The sequence below is a fragment of the Lepisosteus platostomus genome, chromosome 11 (genome assembly GCF_059453375.1).
Source record: "Lepisosteus platostomus isolate fLepPlt1 chromosome 11, fLepPlt1.hap1, whole genome shotgun sequence".
Classification (NCBI taxonomy): Eukaryota; Metazoa; Chordata; class Actinopteri; order Semionotiformes; family Lepisosteidae; genus Lepisosteus; species Lepisosteus platostomus.
Genome location: NC_142621.1, coordinates 18,856,402 through 18,877,529, shown reverse-complemented (window position 1 = coordinate 18,877,529; position 21,128 = coordinate 18,856,402). Strand labels below are relative to the sequence as shown.

Genomic DNA, 21,128 nt, shown 5'->3' with positions numbered 1-21,128 from the left:
GAAAGCCCTGACTGACTACCCAACCATAATCCAAGGAGTGCTTAGCAAGTTCTGTGCTGCCACTTGTGGAATTCCAATAGTGACTATTGACATAACCCAGCCTCTGACATGCAATGTCTGCCTCTTTTTTCCAGAATATGCTAAATGTAAAATTATACCATCAACTTTTTACTTTTTTCACATTTCACATTTGCACTGAGAACTAAGGCCTAAGCTTGTTTAGGATCAACAGGAACTAATGATCTACAGTATATGGCTGTTTTATATTTTATCTATAAGACATCTTCAGGTACTTTCAGGCTGTATTGTGTTTGCTATCTAATGATGTCATGTTCGCCAATAGAAGTAAAAGGCACAAGACCACCCCAAACACAAAAGTACTAGAACAGCGATCCAGCATTGTTTCCACACAAGTTAAAAAAGTTTTAATGCAAAGTTCAGCTTTCTGATTGCTTATTAACCGTATAATAAGATTATTAATTGCTTATTTATTCCTCCAATTCTTAATTGCTCAATTTTTAAAGGTGAAATTGAAAATGAGAAAAATGAGAAACTGAAGTGCAAACTGTTCATTTTCACTTACATTACTGATACACATCCCACATTTTCAAGACTTTTAATGTTACTATTGAAAGAAAAAAAATGTACCATTCCTTTCCATAGATTTCTTGTCAACAACCATGATGTACTCGAGGATTCCTCCCATTATGCCAGAGGTGATGTAGTGAGTTCCGTAACTGTTGATGAACTGGGAGTAGGCCCCATAGTCATATTCTTCTGGGAGTTCAATTAGAGACTGATACATATCTTCATCCAGAACCAAACCTCTGCTTCTCATTTTAAATTGGGATGTTTGAATTTTTGTCAAATGCCTTATAAATCCCAAATTCTGTAATAAAATATTATGGTCATGTTTAACCCTTACAATACGGTACTATCCATTTTAATGAACTCTGTGTCTGCCAAGGACAATTTATTTTAGTTTAAAACTTCATACTTCTTAGTACAGCCCTTGGAAAGTTCTCACACTTGTTTGAAAGATTATATAAGTATTTCTGAAAAACATTACAACAGGAATAGGTTTAAATAAAAAATAAAATACAATAGATAAAAACCATAGGAAAAGCAAAAGTCATGCATGTAAGACCAATGTGCATTCAAGTACGTGAGCAAGGTGATTTATGTTTAGTATTAAGTCACTGTCTAGACAACAGTTGTTTAAAAATTTGACACTGATAAAACAGTATGGGAAACACAAGGTTAAAAAACAGACATTCCTTTGTGAATGTGTGGTTCACAGGAAACTGTTTAAATATCAAGTAAAATGACAAAACCCAAGAAAGTTTCATTGCCAGGAAATAAATATAGTACAGCAATGTGGCAATAAGATTGCTATGGAGTTAATATTCAAAGTGGGAAACAAGGATCTGCTTATAGCCATTGACACTAACCAAACCAATAACAAAAAATAACTGCAGTATTACCCAGGCCTATACCAGCAAGAGTATACCCTAACTACAATAATAATAATAATTTCTTACACTTATATAGCGCTTTTCTGGACACTACACTCAAAGCACTTTACAGGTAATGGTGACTCCCCTCCACCACCTCCAATGTGTAGCATACACCTGGATGATGCGACAGGAGCCATAGTACGCCAGAATTCTCACCACACATCAGCTATCAGTGGGGAGGAGAGCAGAGTAATAAAGCCAATTCATAGATGGGGATTATTAGGAGGCCATGATTGATAAAGGCCGATGGGAAATTTGGCCAGGACGCCGGGGTTACACCCCTACTCTTTTCGAGAAACGCCCTGGGATTTTTAATGACCACAGAGAGTCGGGACCTTGGTTTCACGTCTCATCCGAAGGACAGCGCCTGTTTACAGTGTCCCCATCACTATACTGGGGCATTAGGACCCACATGGACAGCAGGGTGAGCACCCCCTGCTGGCCCCACTAACACCTCTTCCAGCAGCAACCTTAGTTTTTCCCATCCAGGTACTGACCAGGCTCACACCTGCTTAGTTTCAGTGGGTTGCCAGTTGCTAGTTGCAGGGTCATAAGGCTGCTGGCTTTAATGATATTAAGAAAGATTTAAATTATTTTTATTATTGGTATTCTAATATTATTTATCATTAAATACATATTTAGACATAAAATGTTGCTACACTTAAAGGAAATTGTTTATACTTTGTGTGTATGTGTGTTTGTTTATATATGTTTGAAAGAAATATTAACAAGGAACTGTTTTTTCAAAAGTGTAAACCGTAATCTGGATTTTTGTGACTTGTATTTCATTTTAATAACCTGTCACGTTATCATAAGTAATTGTTCTTTACTTCTGAAGAAGGCTATACAACCAAAAGGTTGTGTTTCTCCTTGAAGCAGTGGAGAAATTTCCTATTTTTTTATGTGGAATTAAACTTTACTTGTTCCATTGTATCATATTATAACTGCATGTTCCCCAATATGTTAAGCATGAAACCTGCCATGTATGGTCTTAACTGGCTATCATTTTACATATGATTTACATATCAATAGTCCTTTCTAAGGGACAATATCCTCCAAGTTTGGAGTAAGCAGCATGGTGTTATGCATATTATAAGAAAACTAACAACTTAGATAAGGTCATGCATGCCCCAATTTGAATATGTGGAGTCCAAACAAGACCAGTTTAAAATGTTTGGGAACAAAATAAAAAAAATATGATGAAAAATTCTAAATTGGGAGACTACTAATGCAACAAAAGAGTAATGTTCAGTAGGTATTGATTTACCCCGGTTTTTCTCACAACTACATTGTCTTGGGCAAAATCTATTTGCATAATTGTAAGAAACTTATATTGAATTGCAGATCACTGAATTGGTTGATAATTCAAAATTAAAATTATTATTTGTGGTAGCTTAAATACTCAGCTGCAGAAGAGTTTTTTGTGGCCAGTTGCCTGTGGTATGTAACAGCCTTCCTGTACAATAACTCAACTTTCTGAATACCAATTTCTTTTTTTGCAAGAGGGTGAAGCTTGTTGTGCCACTGTCCTTCTGCAACCATATCTATCTAGTTCATCAGCATACACAGATCTTGAAACCTGGAGATCTTCATCAGATGACTTCCCCATTAATTCGGAGCAAGTTTTGCAAGCTAAGGTGCTACTGAGGTATTATTCTTAAGGTAAAATATATCACATTTAAACCTTGATAGGTTTGCTACAATTTTTAAAAGGAAATTAATAACTAAATGGTATGAATTCATAAAGAAAATGAATGAAATCCCTAAACTAAAACAGCTTCAGTGAATTAGAACATATGATTTTTGTAACATTTTAAAACATCACAGTGTAGTTTCCTTATCAAAGTAAAACACTAAAACAGATATAAAGTTAGGTTCCAACTTACCTGATCTGTGTATTCTGATATATTTTTTAAGGATTTGGAATCTTGTTTATGTGAAAATCCACCTTCAACTACACTAATTCCTATTGTAAAACCAAAGTTGAAAGAATCCTCTTCCTTCTTTGCTCTTAACAAGCTGGTTACATCATTATAAAATTCTGAAGAGCTTCCAGAGTCAGCTTGAGCCTGTCAACATCAACACAAAATAAATCTGAGAAGCAGAAAATCACACCACTGACACAATGGCTACTTTCAGAGGCCTTCTGTTAATCTTTTTTTCTAGTTATTGTCCCAGTTCAGTATCTTTTTTTGTGAACATAGACCAATTAAGGGTCCTAAAATCACTGGCACAACGAACATGTTTTTCTGACACAAATTGCTAAATATGGCCCCAAGTGATTCAGAAAGCCAGACTCTGGATTAGGAACTATAAGCAAATAGGGTTAAGATGCTGAGAAATTCAAACTCTGGATTTAAAAGTCTCATACCTACCAAGAATTGATAGTAGTGGATATTGTATGGTTTCCTGTAATACTTCTCATCTTCGTTGTAAGACATGTGCTCACAAAAAGCATTATAGGTCAGCTCCCTCCAGTCACCATTATAGACGTATTCACAGAATCCACCATAGTAACCAGGGTCAATAGTGTTGAGGAGAAACTCTCCCGTTAATGCATTATAGCTAAAGAAGACAAATAATGTTCACAAAATCAATTGAATTCCCATTTCTTGTTCAATTAAAAATATAGCAATATTATGAAACGATTTTCAACAAACGACCTTGTGTTTTTCAAAATTTTAAAGTTTAAAATCTTCAAGTTAAAATGTATGAATAACTTGAAACTAATGTTTTTTCTCAAGGTGTTTTACTCGTAAACATATAATGGCAATGTTCTGCTTTGCATCATTATGGTGGTACAATAGGAAAGTCTACTGTACTGAATATTTTTAAATTTAGTTTTAATTGATCACAAAATATTAATTACAAATGTTGCAGCATAACAATTTTGTGTGTAAAGCCCTCCAATAATATAATTATAAGCCACAGAATAAAACGTCTGACATTAAGTGTTGCTGGTTAATGTTGCTGTTATCAGTGACTCACCAATATCCAAGCAAATATCGTGTGTCTGGCTGTTATCACCTACTATATCATACACATGTGACAAACCTGCCATGAAACAACCACATTGTAATAATCAGCAATGTTTGTATATTTGTTCAATAAGGTGTATTCTAATACCTTCTATCATATTGTGCTATACACTCCATTCATAATTAAAATGGAATGTTATATTCTTGAATACATATTTTACTCAGTAAATACATAGTTTAAAAGAATTACACTTTTGAGAGTATTTCACTCTGAAAGTACTAAAAATGTATAATTTTTATGTTATTTGATATAGTAACTATATCATATTAAATGTTTTTTTAATTTTTTTTACTATAAAGTGAAAATGTCATGCAATTGTTAGCAATCATTCTGCTAAAAAATAAAGGGTCGTCGGCGTTTATTGGCGGAAGTCTGTTGTCTGTGGGCGGTTCCAAACAGTATGGTTGTAGCCTTTTTCCAAAGTTTATGGAGGGGGGAGAAGTAGGTCTTGACTCCAGGAATGCTGGTTTCAGGAATGGTGTCAGGGAAAAGTGAACGTTGAAAACCAAGTGAAAAAAGAAAGGGGGACATCTTGGTGGAAGAAGTGTAGAGGGAGTTATGAGCATACTCAGCCCATGGAAGAAGGGAGACCCAGTTGTCTTGGGTTGTGGAGACATACGCTCTCCTCCTGGCCATTAGCTTCTAGGTGATATCCAGAGGTAAGTGAGGAAGATGCCCCCAAGACCTTGCAGAATGCCTTCCAGAATCTGGAAATAAATTGATGTCCCCTGTCAGAGACGATGTCCTTTGGGATGCCATGCAATCGGAACACGTGAAGAACAAACAGGTCAGACATCTGTGGATGGAAGAGAACGAAGAGGGATAAAATGCGCAGTCTTCGAAAATCGGTCATTTACTACCATTATGGTAGTCTTATCCTCACTCGTAGGGAGATCTGTAAGAAAGTCGACTGAAAGATGGGACCAAGGATGTGTGGGGACTGAAAGGGGCTGTAAAAGACCCACCTGCTTCTGCCAGGAAGTCTTGACTCTGGAGCAAGTGGTGCAGGCCTGGACGTATTCCGTCATATCAGTCCTCAGGCAAGGCCACCAGAAATCCCTGGAGATTAAGTCAATGGACCGTTTAGTACCCGGATGACCTGCTAATCAAGAATCATGGCCCCATTGAAGAACTGCAGACCAGAGGGAGTTGGGAACGAACAATCTGTCCTGGGAGCATTGGGGGGTACCGTGTGACCTCAAAGAGCATGTCTCACCTGGTCTTCAATGTCCCAACATACAGCTGCGAGAATCTTGATAGGTGGAATGATGGGTTCAGGGGAAATGTCAGCGTCGGGAGGATCATGTAGGCAGGAAAGAACATCAGTTTTAATGTTCTTGAGACCTGGAGTGTATGTGATGAAAAAATTGAACCTGGAGAAGAGCAAACCCCATCTTGCCTGGTGAGAATTGAGGTGTTTGGCTGATTGCACATAGGCCAAGTTCTTATGATCCATGAGTATGGTGAATGGGTGTTGAACCCCCTCCAGCCACTGTCTCCATTCCTCCAGGGCCAGCTTGATGGCTAGCAGCTCCCTGTTACCATCATCCTAGTTCATCTCCACCGGGGACGGTTTCCTTGAAAAGAAGGCACATGGGTGGAGAACGCCCCTTTCTCCATGGCACTGAGATAAGACGTCCCCAACTCCATTGGCTGAAGCATCAGCCTCAAGCACAAAAGGGAGTGTAGGGTCTGGATGGCAAAGGATCGGTGCTGTGGAGAAGTTTTGTTTGAGTCGATTAAACGCCTTGTTGGCCTCCGGGGTCCACTTGCCTTGTCAGGAACCTTTACGGGTCAAAGAGCTGTTGGGTTCCACAACGGAACTAAAATTCCTCATAAAACATCAGTTAAAGTTGGAAAAGCCCAGGAAACGCTGAACCTGTTTCAAATTCTTGGGAATAGGCCAGTGCCGCTTGGTGAAGATGGTAGCACCCCGGACTGGTTCAAGCACTGATGAGATGAGGGGAAGGGGGTAACGGTTCTTTATGGTTATTGCATTAAGCACTCGGTAGTCAATGCAAGGTCTCAAGGATCCATCCTTCTTTTTCACAAAGAAGAATCTGGCGCAGGCAGGGGAGGAGGATGGACGAATAAACCCGGACTTTAGGGATTCCTGGATGTAAGATTCCAGGGCGTAGGACTCGTCGAGGGAAAGTGATCTTCCCTCTTGGGGGCAGTGTTCCATGCAGAAGATCTATGTGGCAATCGTAGAGGTGGTGTGGTGGTAGAGATAGTGCCTTCTGTTTGCTAAAAGCCAGGTGAAGATCAGAATACGAGGAAGGAATCTTACAGACCTCTTCCTGAGAGAGATGGGCAGAGACCATCCTTTTAGGTGGATCACAGCAGTGAACACGACATTGAGGTCCCCAGGCTAATCATTCATTGTTAGTCCAGCAGATGTGGGGGTTGTGCTTCTGTAACCATGGATATCCCAAAACCAGAGGGTGCGAGGGAGAGTGAAGGAGTAGGAAACAAATGTTTTTAGTGTGGATTGTGCCAACACGGATGGTGAGAGGTACCGTCTGCCATTCAAAACAGGGAGTAGTGGAATGTTTTTGGTGGAGGCAAGTTCAAAGTCTAAGAAGTTGTCCTCGGCTCCAGAATTGAGAAAGGCAGAAAGAGTTTGTTGATTCCTGTCCCAGGAGATGCTCGCCAGAAGAAAGAGTCCAGATGCGGCAGAGGAGGTAAGAGTACAACCATCCTTAGTAGCGGGTAGGAGGGTACATGGGGGACAGACTGGGCAGGAGGCTCGGAGATGATCAGAAGCACTGTCGTATAGACAACAACCTTCACTGAGACTGTGAGTCCTTTCTTCAAGATGTAATCCAGCAAAGGGTCTAGAATCTAGAGGGGTAGAAGAAGAAACAAGGTCTGGAATTCAGATTGGTGTTCCTGTAGTCTGATATCAATCTTGTAGATACACAATATGAAAGCCTCCAAGGTAGGAAAATGGAGGGGCAATTGTATGAGGTGATCCTCAAGTTCATTGGAAACCCCACAACGAAACTGATGGATGAGGGCTTCCTGGTTCCAAGGCACTTGGTGTAACGGACACGGACTGGAATCCGTGTCGGATCTTGTAGAAGACCCTATGCGATGCGGTAAGAGCTGGAGAAAACAGGAGGCGTGGTAAAAAGGAACACACAGGGGTTTAATAGTGCACAAAATAATAGTGACCGTCCATGAGACAGTGTACGGGGAAGACAAAACGGCATCCAAATCCAAACGGGTCCAAGGGCAGGTCAAAGCACGGTCCGAAAGTCCATAAACTGGAAATCCATCCTGGAACGCGACAAAGTTAAAATCCCACACAGACAAACGAAACATGGAGGTCCAAGGGTGACGGGGCGAGATCCTCCAGACCCCGGGCTCAGGAAACGGGAGGTGTCGGGGATGAGGCCTATGCCCTCAGGAGACGGACGTAGGGTTTCCTGGTGCTAGGCGGGCCTCGCAACAGCTTTCCCTAATGATGAGCCCCGAGGACTGGAAGAGCTGGTCTTTAAATAATAACACTAAAAGGGTACACCTGGAGAGCTAAATGACACGAACAATAATGAGAGCAGTGGAGCGCCCTCTAGGGAGGGATGTCGGGCGTGACACTTGGGAAGCCAAAAAGCGGAATTCTGATGTATATTCCTGGAATGGACGGGATCCGTGAAACAGAGAGGTAAGTTGTGAAATGGTCAGATGATGGGCGTGAAACTGTCCAAAAACAGAGTGCATGGTGGCCTGAAAAAGAGTAATATTGGCAGCTTCGGGGAGATTTCGGGCGAGGAGGTTAGTAACCCACTCCAGAGTCCGGCCAGAAAGGTTTGACACCATAAACGCAATCTTCTCCCTGTCAGTTGGGAAACAATCAGGGTGGAGATAGAAAGCCATCCAGCACTGGGTTATAAAACCCTGACGTTTGGATGGGTCACCCTCAAATTTCTCCGGGGTGGGAAAGGGTAGGGGACTAGGCACAGCGTGAAGGTGGTGGTGGTGTCCGAGCTTAGTGGTACATGAGTTGTTGAACTGTGGCGGTGAGTTGACCAAGAGCCTGAGATTGTTACTAACAGTGAAGGGATCATCCTGGCCCGCTCGGTCCATGTTTTGGCTCACTATTCTGTTAGCAATCATTGTGTTAAAAAATAAAAAAAACCTTTGCAGGGATCAACTTGGTGATATCCCCACACTGTTGCGGGAAGTCCTTATAGAAAATGTTACAAAAACGCAAGTCCTTATACTCAAAAACCGATGGGCTGGGAAAGTTCAATTGAGACAACAAATCCAAATCTCAAAGGCAGAAATGAGGTCAGAAATAAGCAAGAGTCCAGGAAGCAACAATAAGATCAAAACCAAAAGAAGAAGGGTGCGCGCACTAGAGAGCTCCAAAGAGAATCCAAAATAGTGAGCTATGATATGGGAAAAGAGGAGGGTTAAAGTAGTGATGGGAGTGAAAGATGATAGGAAGATTAGCTGCGGCGTGAGCATGTTTGAGTGGGTGCGCATGGGAATGTGATGGTGTTTGTGAGAGTGTGTGGAATGCGTGACAGTGCGAGTGCGTGCAGAATGCGTAACAGAAATATGCAAAAACGAAAGTGATATTAAGAGGTGGAAATTAATTAGATGGCTGATATAACTCATTATGAATGGTAGTGTGGTGGCAATAACCAATGACATAATAGGTATTTAATTCCATTGACTCACATTATATTAAGGCCTAGATATTTCAATTTCATGATACAAATTTCGACATTAACAAGAGTCATATTAAATTGATTTTTTCTGGAGTGACTTAAATTAAAATTGCTCACTGATGTTCATGCAGTGTCAGTACAGAACTCACTATTGTTGTATTTAAGTATATTCTAATATGTTTAAATATTCTAACCTAAACTTTACATTTGAACATACATTTATGTATCATTACAAGCATCTAGGCATTTTCTTCTGTGCTGACAATACTTAGCACGTTGGATTTCTGAAACTCAGTGAAAACAAATTTGTATTGGCCTCCCTTTAATCCCAGAGACCCTCATAGCTGACCAGAGATGCACTGTTACCCTCGGGCACTTATTTCTGAGCCAGGGATAGGGAAGAGCTGCTTGCAGAAAGTATCTTCATAGTTCTCCAAGTCGCCACATTCATTCTCATCTGACCCATCTCTGCAGTCTGGGTCACTGTTGCATAGCAGCCGCCGGCTGATGCACCGCCCTGGAAACAGACACATGTTCACTGCACATTTCTCAGCACACAGAGCTGTTCATGCAACCTTGGATCCCAAAGCCAATCAGCAAGTAATGAACACATTACTCGTTGATTGGCATTGGGCTGCAAGACACAAACAAACACCAGGGCCAATTAATCTATAAGTGTCACACCCGGGCTGGGAGCAGCTCACATCCCGATGTTGCTTCAGCCTGCTTCCAACGCTTTGCGAACTCACTTAAGACACAACTCCCAAAGACCATTAATCTTTCAATCAGGCAGACCATCTCAAAATCAATCAGACAGTTAAGCAGACTATTAAAGGCTATTTTACCTGCTTATTCAGTGCTCTGACATTGAGCTAAGGTTCAAGTACTGAAACAATCATCCAACAAATGCTTAATTTTTTTCCTAAGGTTCACAAGCACTGAATCAGCAAGGCCATTCAGTCTCTCTGGTTTTCTTTGGCTTATAATTTTTCATTTTCTTTTTCGCTGTCACCTCCAAAGCCACGGCTCTGGCTTTCTCTGCTGCCATTCCAGACAGTCTCATTCTGCTGGGGAGCCTTTGCATTATCCAAAACCAGCTTAGTTTCAGCCTGCCAGTCTCTCCGCTGCATCAAGGTGGCTTTTTCCAAACTTAATATTTATTCAGACAGCCATATTCAGGCCAGTCTCTCCATTGCATCAAGGCAGCTTTTTACTGGCTTAGTACTTTTTCAGTCAGTCGTATTCAAGTCAGCATCTCTGCTGATTCAAGGCAGCCTTTTTTTCCAACTCACATTATTTATTTTCCTGCATTATCACTTCATCATCTATCATTAAGCCTTGCTCCCACCTTGCCATCCCAAAGACTCCTGAGGCTCCTTTGTGTACCTGCTCTTGGAGCTCGTCTTATCATTCGCCATGGCCCTGAGATCTCCAGAATTGGACTCAGGACCCTAGCGCTGCAAGGCTGCAATGCTAACTACTGTGCCACCATGTCACCCCACCCCTAATTAATAATAATTATAACAATCCTCTTCCATTATGCTGTCATACAAGTTAACTTGCCTGTTTCCTGGCATGTGAAATCCTCTCCACAAAGGTTCTGTCGGTTGCACTGTATGTCACTGGGACATATCTTTTCTTCCAACTTGTTGCCCAGACATGGGTTACCACCAAACTGGTTTGCTTGTTCCAAGTACCTGTGCTGGTACTGATAGAGGAGTGAACAGGAAAAGATGAGAACAGAAGCAAACTAAAAAATTCAGTGCTTTATAGTGCTTGTCCTGTCTTCACTTCACCGGCAAAGTAGATTCCAAACTGTACCTCGTTAAAAATAGAAGAATTGTGAGGTTGGTTTTATGGTTAGAAGCAGAGGCAATGTATGTAGCAGTGGTGCTGACAAGGCATACGTTAATATTTCTATTTAAGTCTACTGTTGACAACATCATGTGTATCCAGATATTAATAAGTTATAGTACGGTGAACCATAACTCGCCTCAATATTCAATAGTAATGCAAATAAGCTTGTTCAAATATGCTGTCAATAAATGTACACTGGAAATTTAAGCAGTAATTTTGCAACCATAGATGGTTAGTTGCTACGTAACTAAACCATTGCTGTTCTACCTATACTTATACTAAAAATGAAATAATTATGCATATACAGTATTGGGGAAAGCACACTCATATTGTTGTAGTAGATATTCATTATCAGTATAAGAATTGTTTCTACATTTTACTTTGTACAGTATGCTTTAAAGGAGTGCATCTGTACTCGCTCAGAGGGATAGTGATAAGAAATGTATGGTGATACAGAAATTTATTTAAGATTGTAATATTTAATTACACTTCTCCTGAACAAATAATAAAAATTATATGTTTGATATAGATTAGAAATTCATTTCCTCCATTACTAATATGATTTCTTTGTCATTACAAAATCTAAAAGATTAGGGATCAGAAATATTGAGTTTTCCAGGGCTTTGATATGGAAATTGAAGTGCTAAAACATATCATAACTATTCATTTGGGGGTTTGTAATAGGAATGTATCAATTTCACAGTAGTACATTTTTTTGTATGTAAACATATGACAGAGAGAATGTTTTCTTTGAAAATGTCTGTGGTTTATTTGTCCATGTGGATGATAATGATAATGATAATAAATATTAATTTTTTTATCTGACACCTTTTTCCAGGTTGACATACAATACACTTTAAATTTGTATTCAAATTGTATTAAATTTCTATCATTTTTTACGTAAATAAAAATCACATATTACATAAGTTCATAAAAACGACTAGCACAAGATGGAGGGTTATAGCAAGTATTGTGCTGGAAAAAATGAAACAGTAGGTTTTTAACAGTTATATAGATATTGTGTGGATATAAAATAATTTATTTATTGCAAATATGAATTGCTTTTGTTCCAAAGATCCTAAAGTTCTCTACAAATTGGAGGGAACCCAGTTCATCAACCATTGAATTAAAGCACCCATCCATAGTGACATGTGGAAACCATTATTCATCTGCGGCCTTATAATACAGCACATCAGGTGGAGGTATAAGAAGTGTCTTCATTATTGTACACTTTAACTTGCCTGCCTCAATTCTAAGTCTTAATTCAATTATTAGGGGGAACTGTAGGGAGGCCAGAATGTTGAAGAACAGAGTAGTAAACTCTACTTTAGAGTAGTAAATTCCCAGACACCAGGTCTGACATCCCTGTGCTTACAAGCAGTGTCATTGGATCTTTAATCACCACATAGTGGAGACAATTAACATTACAGATGCAGCATAGTGTCTCCAGTTACTGTACTGGGACATAGGTTTTTGAAATTTTTGTCAGAGGGAAGAGTGCCATCAACACCAATTACAGGAGCAACCGGTATGTACTCATCCCAGTGCTGAGTAGACCAAGCCTTACTTAGAGCCGTCTTAACAGGTGAATATTGAGCAGGCACTGAAAATTGGAATGGACTAGCATGAGGAAAATGAGAAATGACAAACCAGCAGCATTCAGTATGAGTTGAAGTTAATGGAGAGTTTTAAAAGAGGGCATTAAAAAGGGAGTTACAATAGTCTAGGTATGGGAGGAAATGAAAAGACCCAGGGAACAGGAAAAGAGAGAGAATAGTAGGGAGCCCAGGATAGAACCCTTGAATATTAAAAATACAATTGGAGAGGGATTAAGGGGCTGAGAGTAAGTCATGGTCAGTACAATCAGAGAGGTAAATGAAGAAACATATGCGAAAAGAACCAGAAATTCTGAGATGTTGACAAGAGACAAATCGACTGTTCTTCAGGGAAAAAGGCAGCACAGAGATTAAGAAGGATTAACACAAAGGAGAGGAAGGCATCCTGAGCTTCTTCTTCACTTGTTAAGGTTCATCGGCATGGTAGAGCCATACTTTGACCAGTGAAACTGACTTCACGTGGATCTTGTTAGAAACACTGTTCAGAGTCATGGTGTTTTAAAGTGAACTGGCTATGAATAATGGGATATGTCAATATTGAATATTATTTAGCTTACATTTGTACTCTTTTATACAGACAGAGTTTTTACTGAATCAATCCAACTGAAACTTGGGTTCAAGGTTTCTCAAAAGTAAAAACTACTCAGGTAATAAACCCATAAACGTCTATTTATGAATCCAGAGCCCTAACCATAACTCCATACTGCAAATTAGTTCTATATCAAAAGTAGGCAGACCATTCCAGGAAAACTTCGATCTGTCTGTCTGCCCATCCATCCATATATAATAATAATAAAAATAATAATAATAATTGCTTACACTTATATAGCGCTTTTCTGGACACTCCACTCAAAGCGCTTTACAGGTAATGGGGATTCCCCTCCACCACCACCAATGTGCAGCATCCACCTGGATGATGCAACGGCAGTCATAGTGCGCCAGAATAATAAGAATTGCTTACACTTATATAGCGCTTTTCTGGACACTCCACTCAAAGCGCTTTACAGGTAATAGGGACTCCCCTCCACCACCACCAATGTGCAGCATCCACGTGGATGATGCAACGGCAGTCATAGTGCGCCAGAACACTCACCACACATCAGCTATCAGTGGGGAGGAGAGCTGAGTAATGAAGCCAATTCATAGAGGGGGATTGTTAGAAGGCCATGATTGATAAAGGCCGATGGGAAATTTGGCCAGGATGCCGGGGTTACACCCCTACTCTTTTCGAGAAACGCCCTGGGATTTTTAATGACCACAGAGAGTCAGGACCTCGGTTTTACGTCTCATCTGAAGGACGGCGCCCGTTTACAGTATAGTGTCCCCATCACTATACTGGGGCATTAGGACCCACCTGAGCCGCAGGGTGAGCGCCCCCTGCAGGCCCCACTAACACCTCTTCCAGCAGCAACCTTAGTTTTTCCCAGGAGGTCTCCCATCCAGGTACTGACCAGGCTCACACCTGCTGAGCTTCAGTGGGTTGCCAGGTGTGAGTTGCAGGGTGATATGGCTGCTGGCAAATATATATAGACAAATATGAACCTTGATGTAGAGTACTTAACTGTTTTTTGTTGACAGGCAGAGCAAGGTGCCCATGCTGACCATGGGCCTAGTTTACAGTCCACTGGAGCAGGGGTATTCACACCTCTGGGTTTCCTTGCAGTGCTGTTCTTCCCTCTGTAAAGAAAGAAAAAACATGCACTTAGAGAAAGAGCAACACTTAAGACTACTGGTGCACCAAAGGTACAGACAATTGGTTTGCATTATGGCTAATAATAATATTAATCAACAATTTTTGGGTTAATGAGAACACAGATTAAATGTAAGCCACATGTTTACCCATTCGTCGAGGACTACAGCTGTGCAGAACTAATCCATTATTTGTTAGGGTCATTTCATCTTGATTTACACTAGGTTTATTGCTCATGTTTGAGTTATATAATATAGTACGTAGAGGTGAATAGCTATAACCCATTTTTAAGAAACTTGAAATAGAGGTGACTTCTTTTGAGCGTCATAAAAAAGACATCATCGATGCTAATTTATATTAAATCCGTTATGTGTGAGCCACTAGGAGCTTGCAGCCCTCGGTGCAGTCCTGGGAAACCGAGAACATTCCAATGAGGAGCCACATTCCACCCAGGACTACTTAGACTATCTTGGCCCAGATGTCCTGGCCACCTTTGACCAATTAACAAGTGCGCAATCCAAGACAATACTTAAGCCTTGATTTGCCACTGGTCCAGTGCTCTGTTCTTGAGATGCTTCACATGACACTGCATTCAGCTGTATTAACCTGAGTCCACTCCCAATTATAGCCACTGTTTCCCTTCCACATTTTCCATCAGTCTTTGTCCTGCTTTGGCCATCTCTGGCAGCCTCCATGCATCACCTGTCACGCCCCATACTCTCCCTCGCAAACGCCGTTACATTCCCAAACCCACTCTTTCACAATCTCATTCCTAATTGAGCCCATCACATTCCCACATGCACCAGATTCCACAAATTTTCACTCCTGGACCAATTATCCAACCACTTCCCTTTCCCTTCAGTATTTAAAGTTCCCTCACACAACAACCCCATGCTCACTATTGAGAAGCCTCCTGTAGAATTCTCTGGTGTGTGTTTCTAAACTTTTTTACTGATCTCCTAGTTACTAACCTTTGCTCCTGTCTTTTGACCACGCTCTTTGGATTTTGTTTTTTGGATTGTCTATTAGGATTTCCTTGGTTACCGGACTCATTACTTCTCCAATTGACCAAGCCCCTGGATTATGTGTTTTGGATTGTCCCGCCACGTTCTGCAGGATTCATGGTTATGCATAAGGATCCTCCTATTCTACCTATTGGTTCCCTGATACCACCAATTTGTCTCTCTCTGACAGCCTTCAGTTAACATTAACCCCCCACCAGGCTCTAACACTTGGATTCCCAGCCTATTGTCACAGATGTCGGAAAGGACTGTTATGGGAAATTCTTCATCAGAGGAGCAGGACACAGTCTTGTGCAGATTCAGTTTTATTGAACTCAATAAGTCCAACAACACGCGCTGGGTCTGCCCCACATAACAGACAAACTGCAAGGGTTTCCAAGCTCTTATATACAGTCAGAAGAAAGTTTGACTGGTTTAACCTGTTTGTGGGTGTTCTTCCTGTCTTTTATTATGTAGAGTTAAGCCACTAGGGTTCTAAAGCAAGTCAGCTTTATGGCATCTTAGTATAACTTTTGTTTGAGGCTAAATTAACAGACCCCACCAACACCACTCACACTGTGCTTAAGTGGTGATACTTTGATGCTGGATAAGTGAGATTTATACATGCCCCACTTCAGGACGAACCGTGGAATGGCAGGAGAGTGAAAAAAGACCCTGTACATAGCGGCGAGACGGGGGTTAGCCCGGGCTCAGCTGTTCAGGAAATGCCGTATAGAAACCTATGCCCTCAGGCCATGGACAGGAGTGACCTGGTGCTAGTAGGGGTCTCGGGACATCTGAACCTCAATGTTGAGCGAGTAGCAGAGCAGAAGCAGGAAGTAAATTGGCTATACAACAAGACACACCAGAAAGACATGAATAGTCACAGGGAACTAGGAACAGGAGAAAAGTAGAGCGCCCTCTAGGTGTACTGGGCGTGACACCTATCAGCAAGACGCGATTGTCTCTCACCAGGTTACATAATTGCAGAATCTACACTATATCTCGACTGCTTAGGCATGACAGTCTTATTTTGCAATTATTTCAAGCAAATATCATTGGATCTCTTTCAGTATTCTTTTTTTTAGGCTCTGGTTAATATAGTGATTAATTGATAGTGAACATCATAACAGAATGATTTTTGATTTATAAAAATGGTTAATTGATGAATGAATCAAATAATTTTCAAAACAATATTTATTTAATGATTTTATTATTATTTATTGTATTAATGATTTCCATTCTAACAAATTATAAAAAAGGATTCTTCCTTTTAGTATAATTATTTTGAGCTAAATAATCATATTATTTCTGTCATCTGACAAGCATTATTCAAGCAAGTCAGAGAAAGGACACAAATGCTTATATTTTTTAATGAAACACTTTCAGTTACAATGTCTCATTCTAATGTGTTGCAAATCCAAAAGAAATATTATCCAACTATTTTTAACAGAAAAAAAGCTTATCCAGTAGCCCAATACAAAATGAAAGTATTAAAAAATCCATACCTCCCATCAACACAGCTCCTGAGAGTATTAGAAGGTCGGACCACAATAAGATGATTTAGTAATATCAGGAGGGTTAAGCCCACTGAAGAATGTATAAATCTCTTCATCGTTACAATTAATGGCTACAGTGTAGAAGACACTCTGGATTGCTGGTTCTATACTGGCTGTTTTGCACGCATCAATCCAACCAGAGCTGGATCAGTAGAGCACAGAGTAAATCATTGATTAAAGACAAACAATTGGAAACACTGTTTGCCCTGGAACTGACTCCTTCCATAAAATTGACTTTTTGGTTTAGCACTTGGTAAATAGCACAAGTTGCACAATAACCAAACACTGTAGCTACAGTATATGTTTATCTATATTAAAGTGCACGTTCTTTAATTCAGTCAGTCTTTGGGTATTCTTATGATTAGAATAGCCAGCAAGTCTAACACTCAGACGTCACAGTTTAATAAGATTGTTATGGGTTCCTTTAGTTGAAACCTAATAATCCTTTTGATTATCAACATTGAAATACAAAATTGTTGAAATCAACTGGTCCATTCTACTTTTTACATGCACATGGGAAAAATGTCTATTTAGAGATACATGGATACAGGTTAAAAGAGCTAAAGAAATTAAAGGAATTTTATTTGACCTTGTAAGATATTATTGATTTTAGATTGAAGATTTCCAGAATTGCTTGCTATATAAACTAATATATCCATACCATTTAAGTGCAGAAGTATTACAGACTTTAACAAATCTCTACATATTGTAGAAAGAGTATATTGATTTAGAGTTGATAGAATCTGCAAGCACTATCACAGTGAAACACACTGGATCCTTTACTACTACAAATGAAAAGAGTTTTAGTTAGTTTTAGTCATCTATTTTTAAAGGACACAATTTTGCTGAAAGCCAGTGGTTACACAGTTGGTCTTAAAAAGCAGACTCACTTTAAAGCACCTAGCAGTTTCACTATAGGCTTATATACAGACTGTAATTGATGTAGTGGTAGTAAGGGAAAAAGAAGGAGACAAAATCTATTTTATATCTTTTACAAAAAAATGAAGTCATATGTTTACTGGGGACTACTGGAGCAGGTACGCAGAGGGGCTGATACAAATGAAAGAGGACAATTTGACATTAAAAGAAAGGTTCTGTACCTGAATGACTACAGTCAATCCAATTTCCAGCACCTCAGGCCCAGTTCTTTCTTCTTTATATTCCTCAAACAGGATGAAATCTGTGAATGAGCCCTTGAATAAACCAAGCTCATCCCATGTCCATCGTGCTTAACTGGTAGACCTTTTTCTTTTTTTTAATCAAAATCTGTACAAATGGGACACATCTTCCAGCATCTTCAGAAGTCACTAAAGACATTTTAAACCCTATTTAAACAGCACCTAAAGAAGATGATCATAGGCTGCACCACATACAAAGTGAGCACAGAAGTAATAAAAATAGGATGTGAAATGTATTCACAAACATCAATAAATGCAAGCTTTTATACATGATGTCCTGAGACTGAAACATAGCTAAAAGAGGGAGTGAGTAGTTTTAAAATAAAAAAATACACTAAACTGAATCAAATATGTGCACTCTGTTGACCTTGTCTTAAAATAAAGTCACAGCTAGTGATTTAATTACTCTCAGCATGATATTGCCTAGATCAAGCCTCTTTATTGCAGAGACCTTACTGACGCAGATTCCCTTATTGCCTTCTCATCAGGTCAGCATAATGCTGTAGGTTTTATTATCTTTAGAAAATATATTGAATCTGGAGTATAGTCAGCTAGTGTCAAGCACTGTAATGAGTGTGTCCTATTGTTGTAATAAAAAAACTAGAATTGCTGTTGGCGTTATACTGTAGGTGAAATGTAAAATGTAAAAAGAAAACCATGTTGTCCACAGTAATGCTTAAACACATTTTTAAAACGCTTTTCTCTAAAGTGAAGGGTGATAATTGTGCTAAAAAGGTATATTGATTTGGTGTTTTTACCTTTAAAAATATTCAACACACTTAAGTTTATCAAACAAACCTGGCACAGAATCAAAGCAACAAGAGGATGCATTTTCAGCATATAGCTACAATAAAAGTACCCATTTGTTTAAAAAAATGCTTCCCAGAGACTACACATGCAGTGAAATTATTAGTAGCATGACTATTATTCTCCTGTAGGTAACTGATTTGGGTTATGCACTTCTCACATACACCTCATATTTGTTATTCGCATAGTGTATTGTAGATCATTGTAAGATCCTCAAGTGGCTACTTGTAGCTAACTCTTCCTTGCATTTTATCTTTGTCCAAAAACCCTATCTACAGATAAGACTAGAGTGGCACAGAACTCTATTTGGTCAGAATGACAAGATTTAAAGCGTAACTCCAGGGTGAAAAACTCATTACTAAAACATCAGTTAAACTCTTGGTTTATACAGTATATCATGAATTTAATTCATTTATAAGAATTTCCTAGAGAGGATGAAATTATTTTTCCAAATAATATTATCTGTATTTAATTTTTTAACTGAGCCTAAAAAAAAATGGATTTCCCTAAATAGAATTCTGTATGTAATGCAGTGTGAATTCTTATCGCCATCTGTTGGTTAAAAGTTAGTACTGCATGCATTGCGTCTTTAGTGTAATATAACAAAAGGGAAACTTCTAAGTAAATGAAAGTACCTGCGAACATTCTTACAGTCAAGGTCAATTGATGTAACAAATAAACAAAATATCAGAGACACCAAAAATGAATATTACTGAATCTTGATTGTGTATATACCCTAGGTATCATCAAGGTAAACACTAAAAAGCATCCATTCATTAGCAGAAAGCTTCTTATTTCTGAAATGGCCCATGACACAGTTTGCAAGCTGAGATTATACAGTGTTTATGGCATAAATAAATTACATGGCACACAAACACTTTAATTTAATTTGACTAGTGATACCTGCACATGGAGCATTACAGCAGTCCAAACCTACAGACTCATGAACTCTTCTCTCATTATCAGGAAGTCATAAGCATTAACTGATGTTTACAATATTTCTAAATGACAAAAGGATAATTATAAGTATTTTTTCAATATGTGACTCAAACCTTAAATCAGTGATTTAGCCTAATAATTCTGAATATGTAGTGACCAGTTGTGTACCATCATCATAGCATTGAGAGTTTATGCAATGTTAACAGATAAGTTGACAAATACAATTGGACCAAGAATGGAACTTTAAAGAACACCACAAGTAATATTTTCAAGGTTTTATACTGAAATACCAAGCACAAGAAAGAACTGTACATTTGATAGTAAAGATCAAAACCAACAGAATAAATTTACAGATGGGCTGACCCAGTTTTAAAGAGAATATTATTAATATATTTAATAATTAATAAGATAGACCACTGCCTCCAATGCAGAATTGTTGTCTAGCAGTGTTATAGTGCTCTATACATAAGGATTTGAAGTTCTCATCAGTACAGGTTACAGGATCTAGCACATTAAGGGGAATATTGAGAAAATGATACTACAAAGATATACGATTCAAAGACTCTCAGGTGGGTATGCATCAGCATTCATAAACTGCAAAGGAACAAGTAAAGGTTTATTACATGCTGAAAAGTGAAGAAAAGAAACGTGATGTTTGTGTTTCATCACAATGTGATTTGTTGACACTTGAAGAAGGCTCCACAGCCGAAATATCGCGTTTCTTTTCTTCTCTTTTCAGCATGGAATAAGCCTTTAGATGATTCAAAGATAATGAGAGGAGTCACAACTAGGGATTAAGATTTAATGATACAAGCTGATTTATATACTAGGTTTATGAAATTAAAAGATGCAACTCATGTGAAATCCTATAATAAATACAAACGTTTTACCAATACATAAAAAGAAAAAAATCAATTGTAAATATACTGTGACTGACTTAGAATTCCAAGCTTTATGGGCAAGAAAGATTTAGGCGATGTTTTAGTGTTTTACCGTTTGCAAATACGAAATGCACAGAAGCAATTAATGAAACTGTTGTTGAAACTGCAATACCCTGCTAGACATTATACAGAATGCCAGTCCGCAAGCAGAATTTACAAATACAGTTTCTTTGGCATGCAAGATTAACTAGAACGCTTGGTACCGCTACAGTTTGTGCTTTTCAGAGCATACAACAGGATCTTCTGCATTCTTTAATAATTAAAACACCCACTGAAGTTAGGCTCTTTAGGTCATTGCAGTTCAC

General features: G+C 39.0%; 1 protein-coding gene across 1 annotated transcript in view; it reads right to left on the bottom strand.

Moving 5' to 3' along the window:
• Positions 1-17,088, bottom strand: part of c8a (complement C8 alpha chain) — a 30,423-nt gene extending 13,335 nt beyond the window's left edge. The window contains exons 1-7 of the mRNA XM_088598754.1: positions 16,908-17,088; positions 14,271-14,385; positions 10,799-10,943; positions 9,602-9,752; positions 3,893-4,082; positions 3,404-3,586; positions 649-889 (exon numbers count right to left, since the gene is read on the bottom strand). Of these exons, the coding sequence (XP_088454880.1) occupies positions 649-889; positions 3,404-3,586; positions 3,893-4,082; positions 9,602-9,752; positions 10,799-10,943; positions 14,271-14,385; positions 16,908-17,014 (1,132 nt within the window). The 5' untranslated portion in view covers positions 17,015-17,088. The remainder of the gene's footprint in view (positions 1-648; positions 890-3,403; positions 3,587-3,892; positions 4,083-9,601; positions 9,753-10,798; positions 10,944-14,270; positions 14,386-16,907) is intronic.
• Positions 17,089-21,128: the final 4,040 nt, after the last annotated feature.